At 44.8% G+C, this 12,242-nt stretch overlaps 1 protein-coding gene across 2 annotated transcripts in view; it reads left to right on the plus strand.

The window, feature by feature from the left end:
- The window catches only part of NAV1 (neuron navigator 1), a 190,455-nt gene extending 178,541 nt beyond the window's left edge, over positions 1-11,914 (plus strand). For both annotated transcript variants that reach the window (XM_075335814.1, XM_075335815.1), the window contains 3 exons: positions 4,394-4,512; positions 7,554-7,751; positions 10,472-11,914. In XM_075335814.1, coding sequence (XP_075191929.1) covers positions 4,394-4,512; positions 7,554-7,751; positions 10,472-10,567 — 413 coding nt within the window. In that variant the 3' untranslated portion in view covers positions 10,568-11,914. The remainder of the gene's footprint in view (positions 1-4,393; positions 4,513-7,553; positions 7,752-10,471) is intronic.
- Positions 11,915-12,242: the final 328 nt, after the last annotated feature.

The following is a 12,242-nucleotide window of genomic DNA, read 5'->3' on the forward strand; positions in this document are numbered from 1 at the left end:
CCGTTATGTCAGTGGCTGATGGCTCCTCACTTAAGGTTTTGCGGTCCGCCCGGTTGTCCTTTTGTCCAAGTCGGTATGGGGGCGGCAGGAGCTTCGTTCTCCTCAGCTTTACAGCAGTGCGGTTTTTTAGTACCTTCTCTGCTTCTCTGGAGGAGATGCATTCCCTCACAGGGACTCTATGCCCAAAACGGTTGCCTGAACTTCCAGACTTCCGTCTTTTCATCCTCTGCCAGGTCTGCCATGCTAGACACCGCACGGCGGTGGTCTTGGCTACTTTCCTCGCTATCCGCAGGCTCCTGTGGCTTCGGAGGGACCAGTTTCCTCGGAACCAACTGGATGAAATTAAGGAAGCTCTTGGCGGGGAGTGTTCTTCCTTGCCACAAACCTAAACCAGGGAACCTGTCCAGGGCAGGAATCAGTTGAGGTTTCGGTGGTTTCCGTTCCTCCATCTGATCGTCCTCTAGCTCGGCCTAGGTTCATAGAACCAAATGGCTCGAAGCTGCGCCTTCAGAAGACCGCAGGAGATGCTGCCACTGAGTCAGCTTCCTCCAAGCTATCTAGCCACGCCAACAACCTCCTTGGTCGGTGGCAGGCTCTCTCCACTTGGCGACGTAGGGTTCTAACACGTCTCCATTCAGTGGGGGCGGGATTATATCCCCCATGGCTACAGGATGGAATTCTGTCCACCCGCCAAACAGATTTTTTCTGTCAACTCCTCCCGGCTCCAAGGCCGCCGCCTTCTCACAGGCCGTGGCATTTCTTGCAGGCCAATGGAGTAATTGTACCGGTTCCCGACTGGGAACGGTTCTGAGATTTTTGCTTAAATCTATTCCTAGTCCCCGAAGAGGGCGGTGCCTTCCGACCTGGATCTTTAGCTTTTCAAGCATAGTCAGGTGTGGCGTTTTCACATGGAGTCTCGGTTTTGTTCCGTGTGTTTTTCACCGGATCAATCAAGAACCCAAGGAGATTCCCTAGCAGCCATCGGCATCAGAGATGCCTATCTGCAGGAGTCAATCGCAGTTTCACACCAGCGTTTACTACGTTTTGACAATCGGAGTGGTCCAATTCGTGGCTCTTCCCTTTGGGTTAGCCACGGCCCCTCGAGTATTCTCATTGGGGCAGCTGTGATTAGGGTCCTGCACCCCTAGGGATTGGCAGTGATCTTTTGCCCTGGACGGCCTTCTTGTCGGGGCTTCATCCAGGGCTGACTCTTAGTAGAGTGCTTCGCTCACTCTCGCCACTCTAACCTATTCGGGTGGCTTGTCTTTCTGTCCAAGTCCACTCTGACTTCGAACCAGAGGTTCTCAGGGACGCAATTCGAGACTCTGTCGGCACTTGTGAAGCTGCTCTTAGTCGATCAGTAGTCCCTCCGCTGGCGGTCGACGTCGTTCTATCAGACACCTTATACAGGTGCTGGTCAGACGGTGGCGTCAATGGAAGCCTATCCGCCTTGGGAGCAGTATATCTCCACCGTGGAGCGCAGGGCGCTTGCACTCTGTCCGAATCAGCCCTCTGGATCAATGTGCTGGAAATCAGAGCTGTATTTCTAGCTCTCTAAGCCTTCACCATCTGTTGGCGGCTAGGCACATTCGAGTCCAGTCGGACAACGTGACAGCGTTTTCCTACATCAGCTTCCGGGGCGGGACACTCATCCGCCTGGCAATCTTGGCAGCTCAACATTCTTCAGTGGACAAGGGACTCCTAGTCCACCGTATCCGCAGCCCACATCCTAGAGGTGATAACTGCGAGGCAGACTATTTCAGCTGTCCAACCGTGGTCCACAATCCTCAGGTTTTGCGGTAGACACACTGGTTCATGTTTGATCCCAGCTTCGTCTCTTTACGTATTTCACCCTCTACCTCTTGTCCAGAGTCCTGGGCAAGATCAGTAAAGGGGGCCGTCGGGTCATTCTCATACTCCAGACTGACCCAGGCAGGCTTGGTACTCTGACCTGCTCCTTCTGTCCGTTGGGTTGCCATGGCATCTTCCGGACCGTTCAGACCTTTTCTCAAAAGGTCCGTTTTTTCCGTCAGAATTCTGGATTCTCAGATTGACGGCGTAGCTCTTGAGTCCTGGATCTTGGCGACTTCTGATATCCTTCCTGAAGTCATCTCCGCTATGACTCGAGCTCCAAAGTGTCCTTTGACCTTTTTGGCCTTGCCGACCCTCCTGTCCCTTCCACAGTCCGGTCTACAGCTAGGACTATCCCTCATTAAGGGACAGGTCTCGGCTCTGTCAGTATGTGCCAGCGGCGTATCGTCCGGCTGGCTCCGGTGCGCTCCTTTAAGGGCGCATCTCACATCATTCCGCCTTTCCGGCGGCCTATGGAGCCCTGGGACCTTAATCCGGTCCTCCCGGTTCCCGGAAACCCCCCTTTGCGCCTCTTGGGGAGGTTTCTTTGTTTCATCTTTCACAGAAAGTAGTCTTTCTAGTGGCTATAATTTCCCGCCAGAGAGTTCTGGCTGCACTCTCTCGGAGTCACCCCCTTTTTTGGTCTTTTGCATCAAGACAAGGTGGTCTTCATCCGACTCCGGACTTTTTTCCCTAAGGCGGTTACTGCTTCCACCTTATCCGGGGCAATTTTCCTGCCTTCCTTTTGTCCGGCTCCTGTTCATCGCTTGAGGAAGTGTTGCATATCCTGGATCTGGTGCGGGCGCTCCGGATCTATGTGTCTCGCACCGCCGTTATTAGGCGGTGCACCTCTCTCTGGTGCTGACTGCTAGTCAGCGTAGCGGTCTCTCGGCATCTAAGCCGACCCTGGTTCGTTGGCTTAGGTCGGCCATTTCCGAGATCTACAAGTGTACTCAAGTGCCTTCCCCGCCGGGGATCAGAGCACATTTGATCAGACCTGTCGGCGCCTTTTTGGGCTTTCAGGCACCAGGTTACGGCTCAGTAGGTCTGTCAGACTGCAGCTCGAATTAGTCTGCATACTTTTTCGAAGCACTACCCAAGGCATGCTCATGCTTTGGCAGACGCGGGCTTGGGCAGACGCATTTGTCCGGCGTCTGTCGCCCATTTGTGAAGTTAGGTTTGCCTGCTTCTCAGTTGTCTGTTTATTCCCACCCATGGACTGCTTTTGAACGTCCCATGGTCTGGGTCTCCCATAGGAACGTTAAAGAAAAAGAGAATTTTGTTACTAACCGTAAATTCTTTTTCTTATAGTTCCGTCATGGGAGACCCAGCTCCCTCCCTATTGCCTGTTGGCAGGTTTCTTGTTCCGTGTGTCTTCACCGGCTGTTATTGTTGTAGACAGAGGTGCCGGTTCTTCCGGATTTTACTCTGTCTCTTCTTGTGGGTGGATGTCCTCCTTGAGCTTTTGCACTAAACTGGCTAGGACTGGCTAGCAGGGGGTGTATATGCTAGGAGGGAGGAGCTACACGTTTTGAGTGTAGTAACTTTGTGTGTCCTCCGGGGGCAGTAGCTATTCACCCATGGTCTGGGTCTCCCATGACGGAACTATAAGAAAAAGAATTTACGGTTAGTAACAAAATTCTCTTTTTTCAGGATATACCAGAAAGTTGATTATTGGGTGCCAATTCCTGCTGGTGAAGTTTAGTTGCTTTAGAACCATTGAAGAAAAAAGGATTTTCTGGCACTTCCATCCATATAATTAATCTTTCTTAATTCCCATGAGTAAGGGCATAGTGTATGCCAGAAAAACATTAGTTTTTATCCTCAAGATGGATCATTCTGTTTTTAAATGAATTTTTAATAAAAAGATTAGTTTTATGGAATGAAGTCCTGGAAAATCCTTTTTTTTCAATACTAAGATTGAGTCAACTTCTCCCCCTTATATCTGGTTTCAGGTGTGGTTTTCATATTGCCCACACCTGTTACTTGTCACAGGTGAGTTTGAACAAGTATCACATTGTTCAGACAATTACCCATAATTTTGTAAAGGTGCCAACAATTTTGTCCTGCCCATTTTGGGGGGTTTGTGTGAAATTATGTCCAATTTGCCTTTTTTCCGCTGTGGTTTTTTTTTTTTAACATATGTTTGACAAAACATGTAATTGCAATAATTTTCAGGCAGAAGTGCTTCATTTTCTGGAACAATTTCAAGGGTGCCAACATTTTCAGCCATGATTGTTTATTACATTAACTTCATTCACAAATATAACTATGCATCTATATAATAATAAACTAGCTAGTTTGTTGAATTAATTCTGAGATGCTGGCTTGGTCTGTGCATCATAAATCAAGTGCTTTTGACAATTTCTGCTCATAAGAAGGGGTGATCTCCCTCTCCTGTACAGAGGCCCACCATGGAATCAACCTTTCCCACTGTGAGCCTGTTTGTTATTAACTTTCTTAAATCTTATATTTGTAAAATGTATTAGAGGTCTTTCATACAATCAAAGTTTTGTGAATAATTTTTTTGTTCGTTTTCTAGGTCCCTGCTTTTTCTTATCCTGTCCAATTGGAATTGAGGATTTCCGTGTATGGTTTATCGATCTGTGGAATAACTCTATCATCCCATACCTTTCAGAAGGTGCCAAAGATGGACTTAAGGCAAGTGTGCTACTATATTGTGCTATCCTTTCAGTCTTAAAGAAGTATTTCCAGCAGGAAAGAGGGAGGAGAAGAGGGAGGAGCTTTGTCTCTAGCTCCTCCCTCTTCTTCTAGCCCCTCCCTGCTGCTGTCATCATTTAATTTCATCATAGAATCTAGGGGCATTGAGGTTCAGACAACGGTGAGTGGTTATGCCACAACTTTAAAGGGAACCTGTCAGCAGAAATTTCCCCTAAAACCTCACAGATTCCCCCTCTGCAGCTCGTGGGCTGCATTCTAGAAAGGTCCCTGTTATGATTGTGCCCACTTTCTGACCAAAAAAAAGAGTTTATATCGAGGTACCTTTTTGGCTTCGGATTCTATAAATGTGACACGGGGGCGGGCAGCCTGATGGCCGTTATTCTGCCCCCTGGTCCTGTATGCCGCCCCCATCGCTGATTTCCATACTTTTGGACGCCGCCCACTGCTCCAGCCATCCCCGCGCATGCCCAGTGCCAGTCTCACGGGACTGAGCACTGTGACTGCTGGTGACGTGTGCGCAGGCAAGTGATTATGGGCGGGACTGTGACTGTTATCAGCAAGTACCCGCCCATAATCTCGTGAGCGCGCAAACCTCTCCAGCGTCACACTGTGCTCAGTGTAGATGCTAGACTGTATGGGCTGCTTCCAGGTATGACATCCCTTTGTCACGTGATAGTATTTTGAACACGCCCCTATCACGTGACAAAGGGACGTCATCCCTGGAAGCAGCCCATACAGTCTAGCATCTACACTGAGCACAGTGTGATGCTGGAGAGGTTTGCGCGTTCACGAGATTATGGGCGGGTACTTGCTGATAACAGTCACAGTCCCGCCCATAATCACTTGCCTGCGCACACGTCACCAGCAGTCACAGTGCTCAGTCCCGTGAGACTGGCACTGGGCATGCGCGGGGATGGCTGGAGCAGTGGGCGGCGTCCAAAAGTATGGAAATCAGCGATGGGGGCGGCATACAGGACCAGGGGGCAGAATAACGGCCATCAGGCTGCCCGCCCCCGTGTCTGATTTATAGAATCCGAAGCCAAAAAGGTACCTCTTTATAAACTCTTTTTTTTGGTCAGAAAGGGGGCCCAATAATAACAGGGACCTTTCTAGAATGCAGCCCACGAGCTGCAGAGGGGGAATCTGTTAGGTTTTAGGGGAAATTTCTGCTGACAGGTTCCCTTTAATATTAGAATTAATCACAGAATTACTGGCAGGCAGATAACCTTAAAAAGTCAGCAAAGAAGGTTAGGTCAAAAAGTGAAGAAAAGGTATATGTCAATTGTGTTCGTGGAACACTGCTAGTGCCTTATGGTTCACATGCATTGCAAAGCGAGTTTAGGGAGCTTAAAGCATATGGTTCACCCCTTTTCACTATTGGCCACAATGATATTATATTGAGAAACGATGTTTCTCTCAAATACCTGTCCTGTGAGCGGCGCTATTGCGGTCCGCTTTTCCCCATCGCGTGACCTCGAGCATCCGGTGATGTCACGTCAACTTCCTACTCACCTGACATCACTGTGGCCGGCCCCAGTCTCCCCGAGTCTCTGGGCTGTGAGCAGAGTTTCCCCACTCAGCACAGACCAGTGTGACAGCCCAGCATCTCCCTGCTTCCTCCTCCCTCACTGCAGAGCACAACAAGTAGGAGGGAAGCTGGACTGTGACGAGCGATGAAACTCCGCCAACAGCCCAGTGACTCATGGAGACAGGGGCTGACTGCAGTGATGTCAGGTGAACAGGAAGTTGACGTGACATCACCGGATCCCTGAGGTAACGGAACTCAGGGGTCAGGCGATGGGGAAGAGCGGTCCGCAATAGCGCCTCTTACACGCCCTACGCATGGTATTTAAGAGAAACATTGTTTCTCAAGGTTACATCAATCTAGCAAATAATTAAAATGGGTGAACCACTTCTTTAACGTATGGTTGACAGGTTTCCTTTAAGAACGTAGTAGGGAAGTACTGAGCATGCTGAAGCGCTGTGTGGATATATACAGTGTGTCCACCCATATCCTGTCCACCGCCATTAATTTGAGAACGGCGGCAGCTATAGGCATAGAAGTGGTGTCTAGGTATAGTAAAGTAGCCATGTGCTACGCAATGAAACCACTTATAGCGCCACCTGGTGAAAAACAACGGAGTTAGCATTTTTATCTCGAAAACAGAACGAGATAGAGAACAAAGTGAATTACAAAGTTGTAGGGCATCATCATTTCAATACGAATCGACACCTTGCATACAGAAATGCTATGATATGAAACTGAGAAGAAGTGAAGAGTGGACTCAGCACCACAATCCAGTATATTAAAATATCAAAAATGTATTAGGTATTAAAAAATCCAACGGATCCAAAACTTGAGAGAATACGCATAAGTGCCCTACTTGTTCCTTGATTAACAATCTTCTTGATAATGTGTGAACCATTGAAGAGGAAGCAGTGTTCTTTGGAGATAGCCTTGTCTTTAAACTGCTTGTGCTTGGTGATAATAACATGTTTGGTTTTTCTTAAGATAACTTTCTTATCTTAGTCATTATGAACAAGAAAGAGGGAATAAAGCTGGCCTTTTCAAGCATCAACTCATTGTTCAAAGGCTATTTAGCCCCTTTTTGACACAGTATACAATAATTATTATAATGCATCCTTAGCCAGGTCCTCATGTACGGTGCGGGCTCAAGAGCTGAGCTAGCTCTATATCTGCCATCTGCTGTGTTATATAGCCGCATCTGCCAGTATTTGCAGCAACGAGATTGCTCCAATCGCTGGAGTTTAACCATTTATAGATAGAATATCAGGCAAAAGGCAAAATAAATAATCGTATCTTTTATGTCTAATCTTAGATCTTACAAGATTAAAACTCGTTTTATTGAAGAATTCTTCATAACAAACGTTACAAACATATAGCAATATACAAGATTAATTATAGTTAAACAATTTTGCACTGTATTACACAAAGCCAAACGCTGCTACTGGGAAAGTAACTGTGTATTCATCTTTTTATTTTCTTCTTATTACAATAGGTTCATGGACATAAAGCTGCCTGGGAGGATCCGGTGGAGTGGGTTAGAGACACACTACCCTGGCCTTTGGCACAACAAGATCAGTCAAAGCTGTTGCACCTTCCACAACCCAGTATGGGCACCAATCTGTCAGCATCACCTCCTAGAGAACTCATCGTGAAGGAATCCCCACCAGCTTCTTTGGAGTCAGACCCACTGGTATACCTTATTAGACTAAGGATTGATACTTAATTCTTTGTTCACATTACATTACATTTAATGAATCCACAGAGAAAATGCCACATCATGTACATTGAATATAAACCTACTGAAGAAAACTTTACTATGGTTTTTAGGAATGCCAATTATACTACCTGAACATACATCAAAATGGCTTTCTTTTGGCATATGCTGGGTTTCTTTGACTGTATGGGTATATGTGCCAGGACCATTCCTACTGCATATACCATAGATATAATGGTACTGAAAAATAACTCAATTCACCAAACGTATAATAGTATAACAAGGACTATAGTCATTTTTTTATCATTTCTTTTCACTGTTTGAAAAGTTTCAATAATCGGTATGTGTACAGGCCTTAGAAGTCACCTGAAAACACAAGGAATCATATCAAGTACTCTTCTTTTGGAAATTGTCTTCAGCAGTTTCAGAACAATTAGTGATGAGCATGGACGCCATTACAGTACCCACAGGATTTGTTACTTTGGTTTCTTTAAGCTTTAAACAGCAAATTTGCATGTCTTGCAGTAATGTGGTTATAGGAGGCATTATTGCTAAACAACTATGCATATTTAACTTATGTTAACTTGGAAATGCTGAGTGATAGCTTGGAATGTGTAATAGCAGCCAGGGGGTTACATAGAAATAATGAACCCCCATAGCAGAGAGCTCTAATTGAGGTCACCACCAAAAAAACAATCAGTTCATAGCACGTGAATGCAGTCATAGAAGGGCATACTTAGCAAATTTTAAAGAAACAGCGGAACATGTATTGTAGCATGTTCATAGAAATATGCCCCCTTTGAAGCCTCTTAATGTTCTAACCCATGATGATACCACCTATGATTTTAATGTCCCCCAAAATGCCCCTCCTACAGTATACCTGAACAGTGAATTCTCCAACACAATTTGCGCCCACAGAGCATCCCACACAGTATGATAACCCCACAGTGAATTTCCCAAAGTACTCAGCACACATACAGTATGATGCCCTCACAAGTGCCCACAACACAGTATGATACCACTGCTACAGTGGCCCAATACAGTGTAATGTCTACACAGTGCCCTCCAATACAGTGTAATGCACCCACAGCCCCCCATTACAGTAGAAGGGCGTACAGTGCTTACCAAACTATGGTATTACCACAGTGTCCTCCACAGAATAATGGCCCTATACTGATCCCCAACCCAGTATGATGCACACACAGTGAATCCTCATTTTGATGCCCACACAGCTCCCCCTACAGAATTATGTCTATACCACTTAACCCACAAAAGTGCAATGGCCCCTATGTACTCCAATACATAGTGTGAAGTTAATCACATAGTATGTTGCCTACACAGCCCCCCACACTGTATGATGCTTCCACAGCTCCTCCACACAGTTTATTATGAGGCCCCTACAGTGATTCCTTCTACAATTTGATGCCCAAGGTGAGCACCACTACAGTATGATGCTTCCACAGTTTAACCCCACACAGTATCAGGCCCTGCAGTTCCTCCATAAGTACTGGCTTATAAGACAAAAACTACTCACCTAGCCCTGTTACCCTGATGTGCAACTCCAATGTGTTCTATGTGCAGTTCGATGCGCCACACAGCAAACTTGAGACTTGATCTAGTGATATCATCTGGCCTGCTATTATGAGACTCAGATGCACAGGCTGAATGGCGGAATGGAATATTGAGGTGACAGCAAGACTTTATCCAACTGTATCTACAACCTGAGGAACCATATTGCCACTGATGAGTCACGGCCTTTCACGTAGGTGTCATGGTCAACTGACAATCAAGTGGCGTCGAGTGTTAGAAAATCCCAGAGATTGGCAGCGTATGTTGTTATCTGACAGCTGCAAATTCTATGACCCTGGGAAACTGTCAGTTTTTCATCTCAGTTTCCAGCCTCTGAATTCCTTTATAAACCTCCCCCTTGGATGGTTTGGGTGTGGTTTATAATTGTCCCTGGCTGTGGTCTGCAGCAGTCGTCTTCTATTGTTGTTCCAGAGACTTCTGTTGTAGCTGCTTCTAAGATAAGTGTTTGACTTTGCTATCTCCCTGGGCTCAGGTGGTAGCATTTGTATTTCCCTGTATTGTTTCCTTTTGCCTTCCTTAGCGTTAGTGGTGTTGACTAGCGCTCTTACCCGCCATTCTTACTTAGGGCCCAGATCAGGGATTGCCTAGGGTGAGGTATTCCTGCTTGGCGACAGGTGCTGAACCTCTATAGGGTTGGTGAGGTCAGTGAGGGTGAACTGCAGATTGTTGTCAGGGGTCACCACTTCCCCCTTTCCCTAGCAATAGGACATTCCTTTCCCTTTCCCTTTGTATTTTATTATATGGCCAGTATGGCTTCTATCCCCTGCCGTGACACGTATACCGTTTAAGTCAAGTCAGCAGAAGTGGAGCACTGGGCCCCCCCAACTTATGGGCCCCATAGCGGCCTTGTGGTCTTCCTTCATACGTGTGATGCTAGTGGTAGCAGCCATATTGGATAAATTGAATTTTGGAACAACTGTAAAGTAGAAAGATGAGTACAGTTTATGGCTTTATAGTTGTTTTTTTTTTTTACTTGCGAGAAGAGCTTTTTAACTAGAAATTTACCAAGGAATTGTTTCATGGGCAATTTGTCATTAAGTTCGTCACAGACAATGTTGGCGTAAGCATGTCAGTTACTAAATTGATCTTTTTCTCTTGTCTTGCAGATGGCGATGCTTTTAAAACTTCAAGAAGCAGCCAATTATATTGAATCACCTGACAGAGAGACGATGTGTGACAGTGACCTATCTTCCACCATCTGAAGACTCAGATATCTCCTGAAAGCCGCCTAAAATCTCAATAGGGAAACTTATCCGCTATACAATACTATAGTTGCAAAATGGAGAGGGATTGAATTAGTAGGATTTAGTCTGTGTATTCAACATTTTATACCTTCTTTCAACTGTATTATCTAATAGTTACGCTATCCTGGCTCAGAAATCAATTATTGCTACAGATTGAAGCATTTTTTTAAATTATTTCTTTTTTTATTATAACTACAGAAAATTAACAAAACAAGTTTTAGGAGGAAGCTGCGTTTCCTTCACTTCTTTCTTATATCTTAACCATAATTCCCAAGCCTGACTACTAAGTATTAATTAATAACTTCATGGATGGCATCTTCTTTTGCCGAGGACAAAAGAGGTAGTTATCGTTTTTTTTATATATACTTGAGTATAAAATAGGAAACCGTTTTGTTCAGTTTCAAGACTGTTATTAGTATAACTGTACTTCCTAGATGAAACTTTGACAGATCTCTCAGAAATGTTTGGGACGTATGATCGTGAGCTTTTGGATAAGTACTCATCTTTAATAATGTAAGTCGTCTTTCATGCAGTCCAGTTTTGATCCAGTGTTTGATGTTTTTCATTAAAAAAAAACAAGAAATGGCTAATAAGAAAGGGCAAAGTATCAAAATACATCAAAAGCTGCACCAAACTGCGCTGTGTGGACCGAACATAGATATAATTTCTTCCGTGAAGCATATTCCTCATGCCATTCTTATGTCTTACTTCTCTTGCTGCCAGTTGCGAGCCCCCTCCCCTGCATTCTCTCAAGAGCATGCCGGACATAATGTCTGGGACATATATACTGCTAGTTGTTATTCTACAGGTGAATAGTTTTAATTTTCCGTAAGAACAGTAGGGGTTTATTCTGGAGTCCATAAATATCGAGAATCGCACAGTAAAAAGCCAAGGTGAACAAAATACAGTTTGGCAGTTTTCCATGAAATGCTAAACAATACATTAAACAAAAAGGAATACAGCATAAGGGCTCATTCAGACATCCGTGGATATCGGTCCAATATCGGTCCAATATCGGATCGCAATGCAGGGACTTACCCGTGGGTCTCCCCACCTGATTATGACAGCCACATAGAAATAAATGAACCTGTGCGGTTAGTCTGCTTTAGCGGTCTATGCTTGAACCCATTGGCACGGGCGTCTTAATGAGGCCTAAACTTCATTTCAGGGCACTAAATTGTGATTTTTAAATGAAAAAATTGTATTATCTGCTTATTTCTAAAATAGATTTCATGATCCTCATATTATGCAAATTTGTTGTTCATATATATATATATATATATATATATATATATAAAAATATATCCTCAACCTGGTAACTACTGAAACTCTGCGTGCTCTGCAGAACTCTTTAACAAACCTCACCCAAGTGACTTAAATCAAATCACTACATTAATCATTACAACCTGAGATTATCTGAATTCAGTATTATGGTGGAAACATAATGAAATGTTCATATCGTTGTGACAGACCTTTCATCTACAAGTAGCCACTTTAGCATCAGTATGGAGAGAAGCCATTGTGATCATACTGAAATGTACCCCAAGTTAATTAATTTACGTTTTAGGTAAAGGGAATATACCCTTTGGTTTTTGCTATGTTATCTGAGAGCACCATAATGTTTGAGCAAAGT

Source organism: Anomaloglossus baeobatrachus, chromosome 2, assembly GCF_048569485.1.
Source record: "Anomaloglossus baeobatrachus isolate aAnoBae1 chromosome 2, aAnoBae1.hap1, whole genome shotgun sequence".
Lineage (NCBI taxonomy): Eukaryota > Metazoa > Chordata > Amphibia > Anura > Aromobatidae > Anomaloglossus > Anomaloglossus baeobatrachus.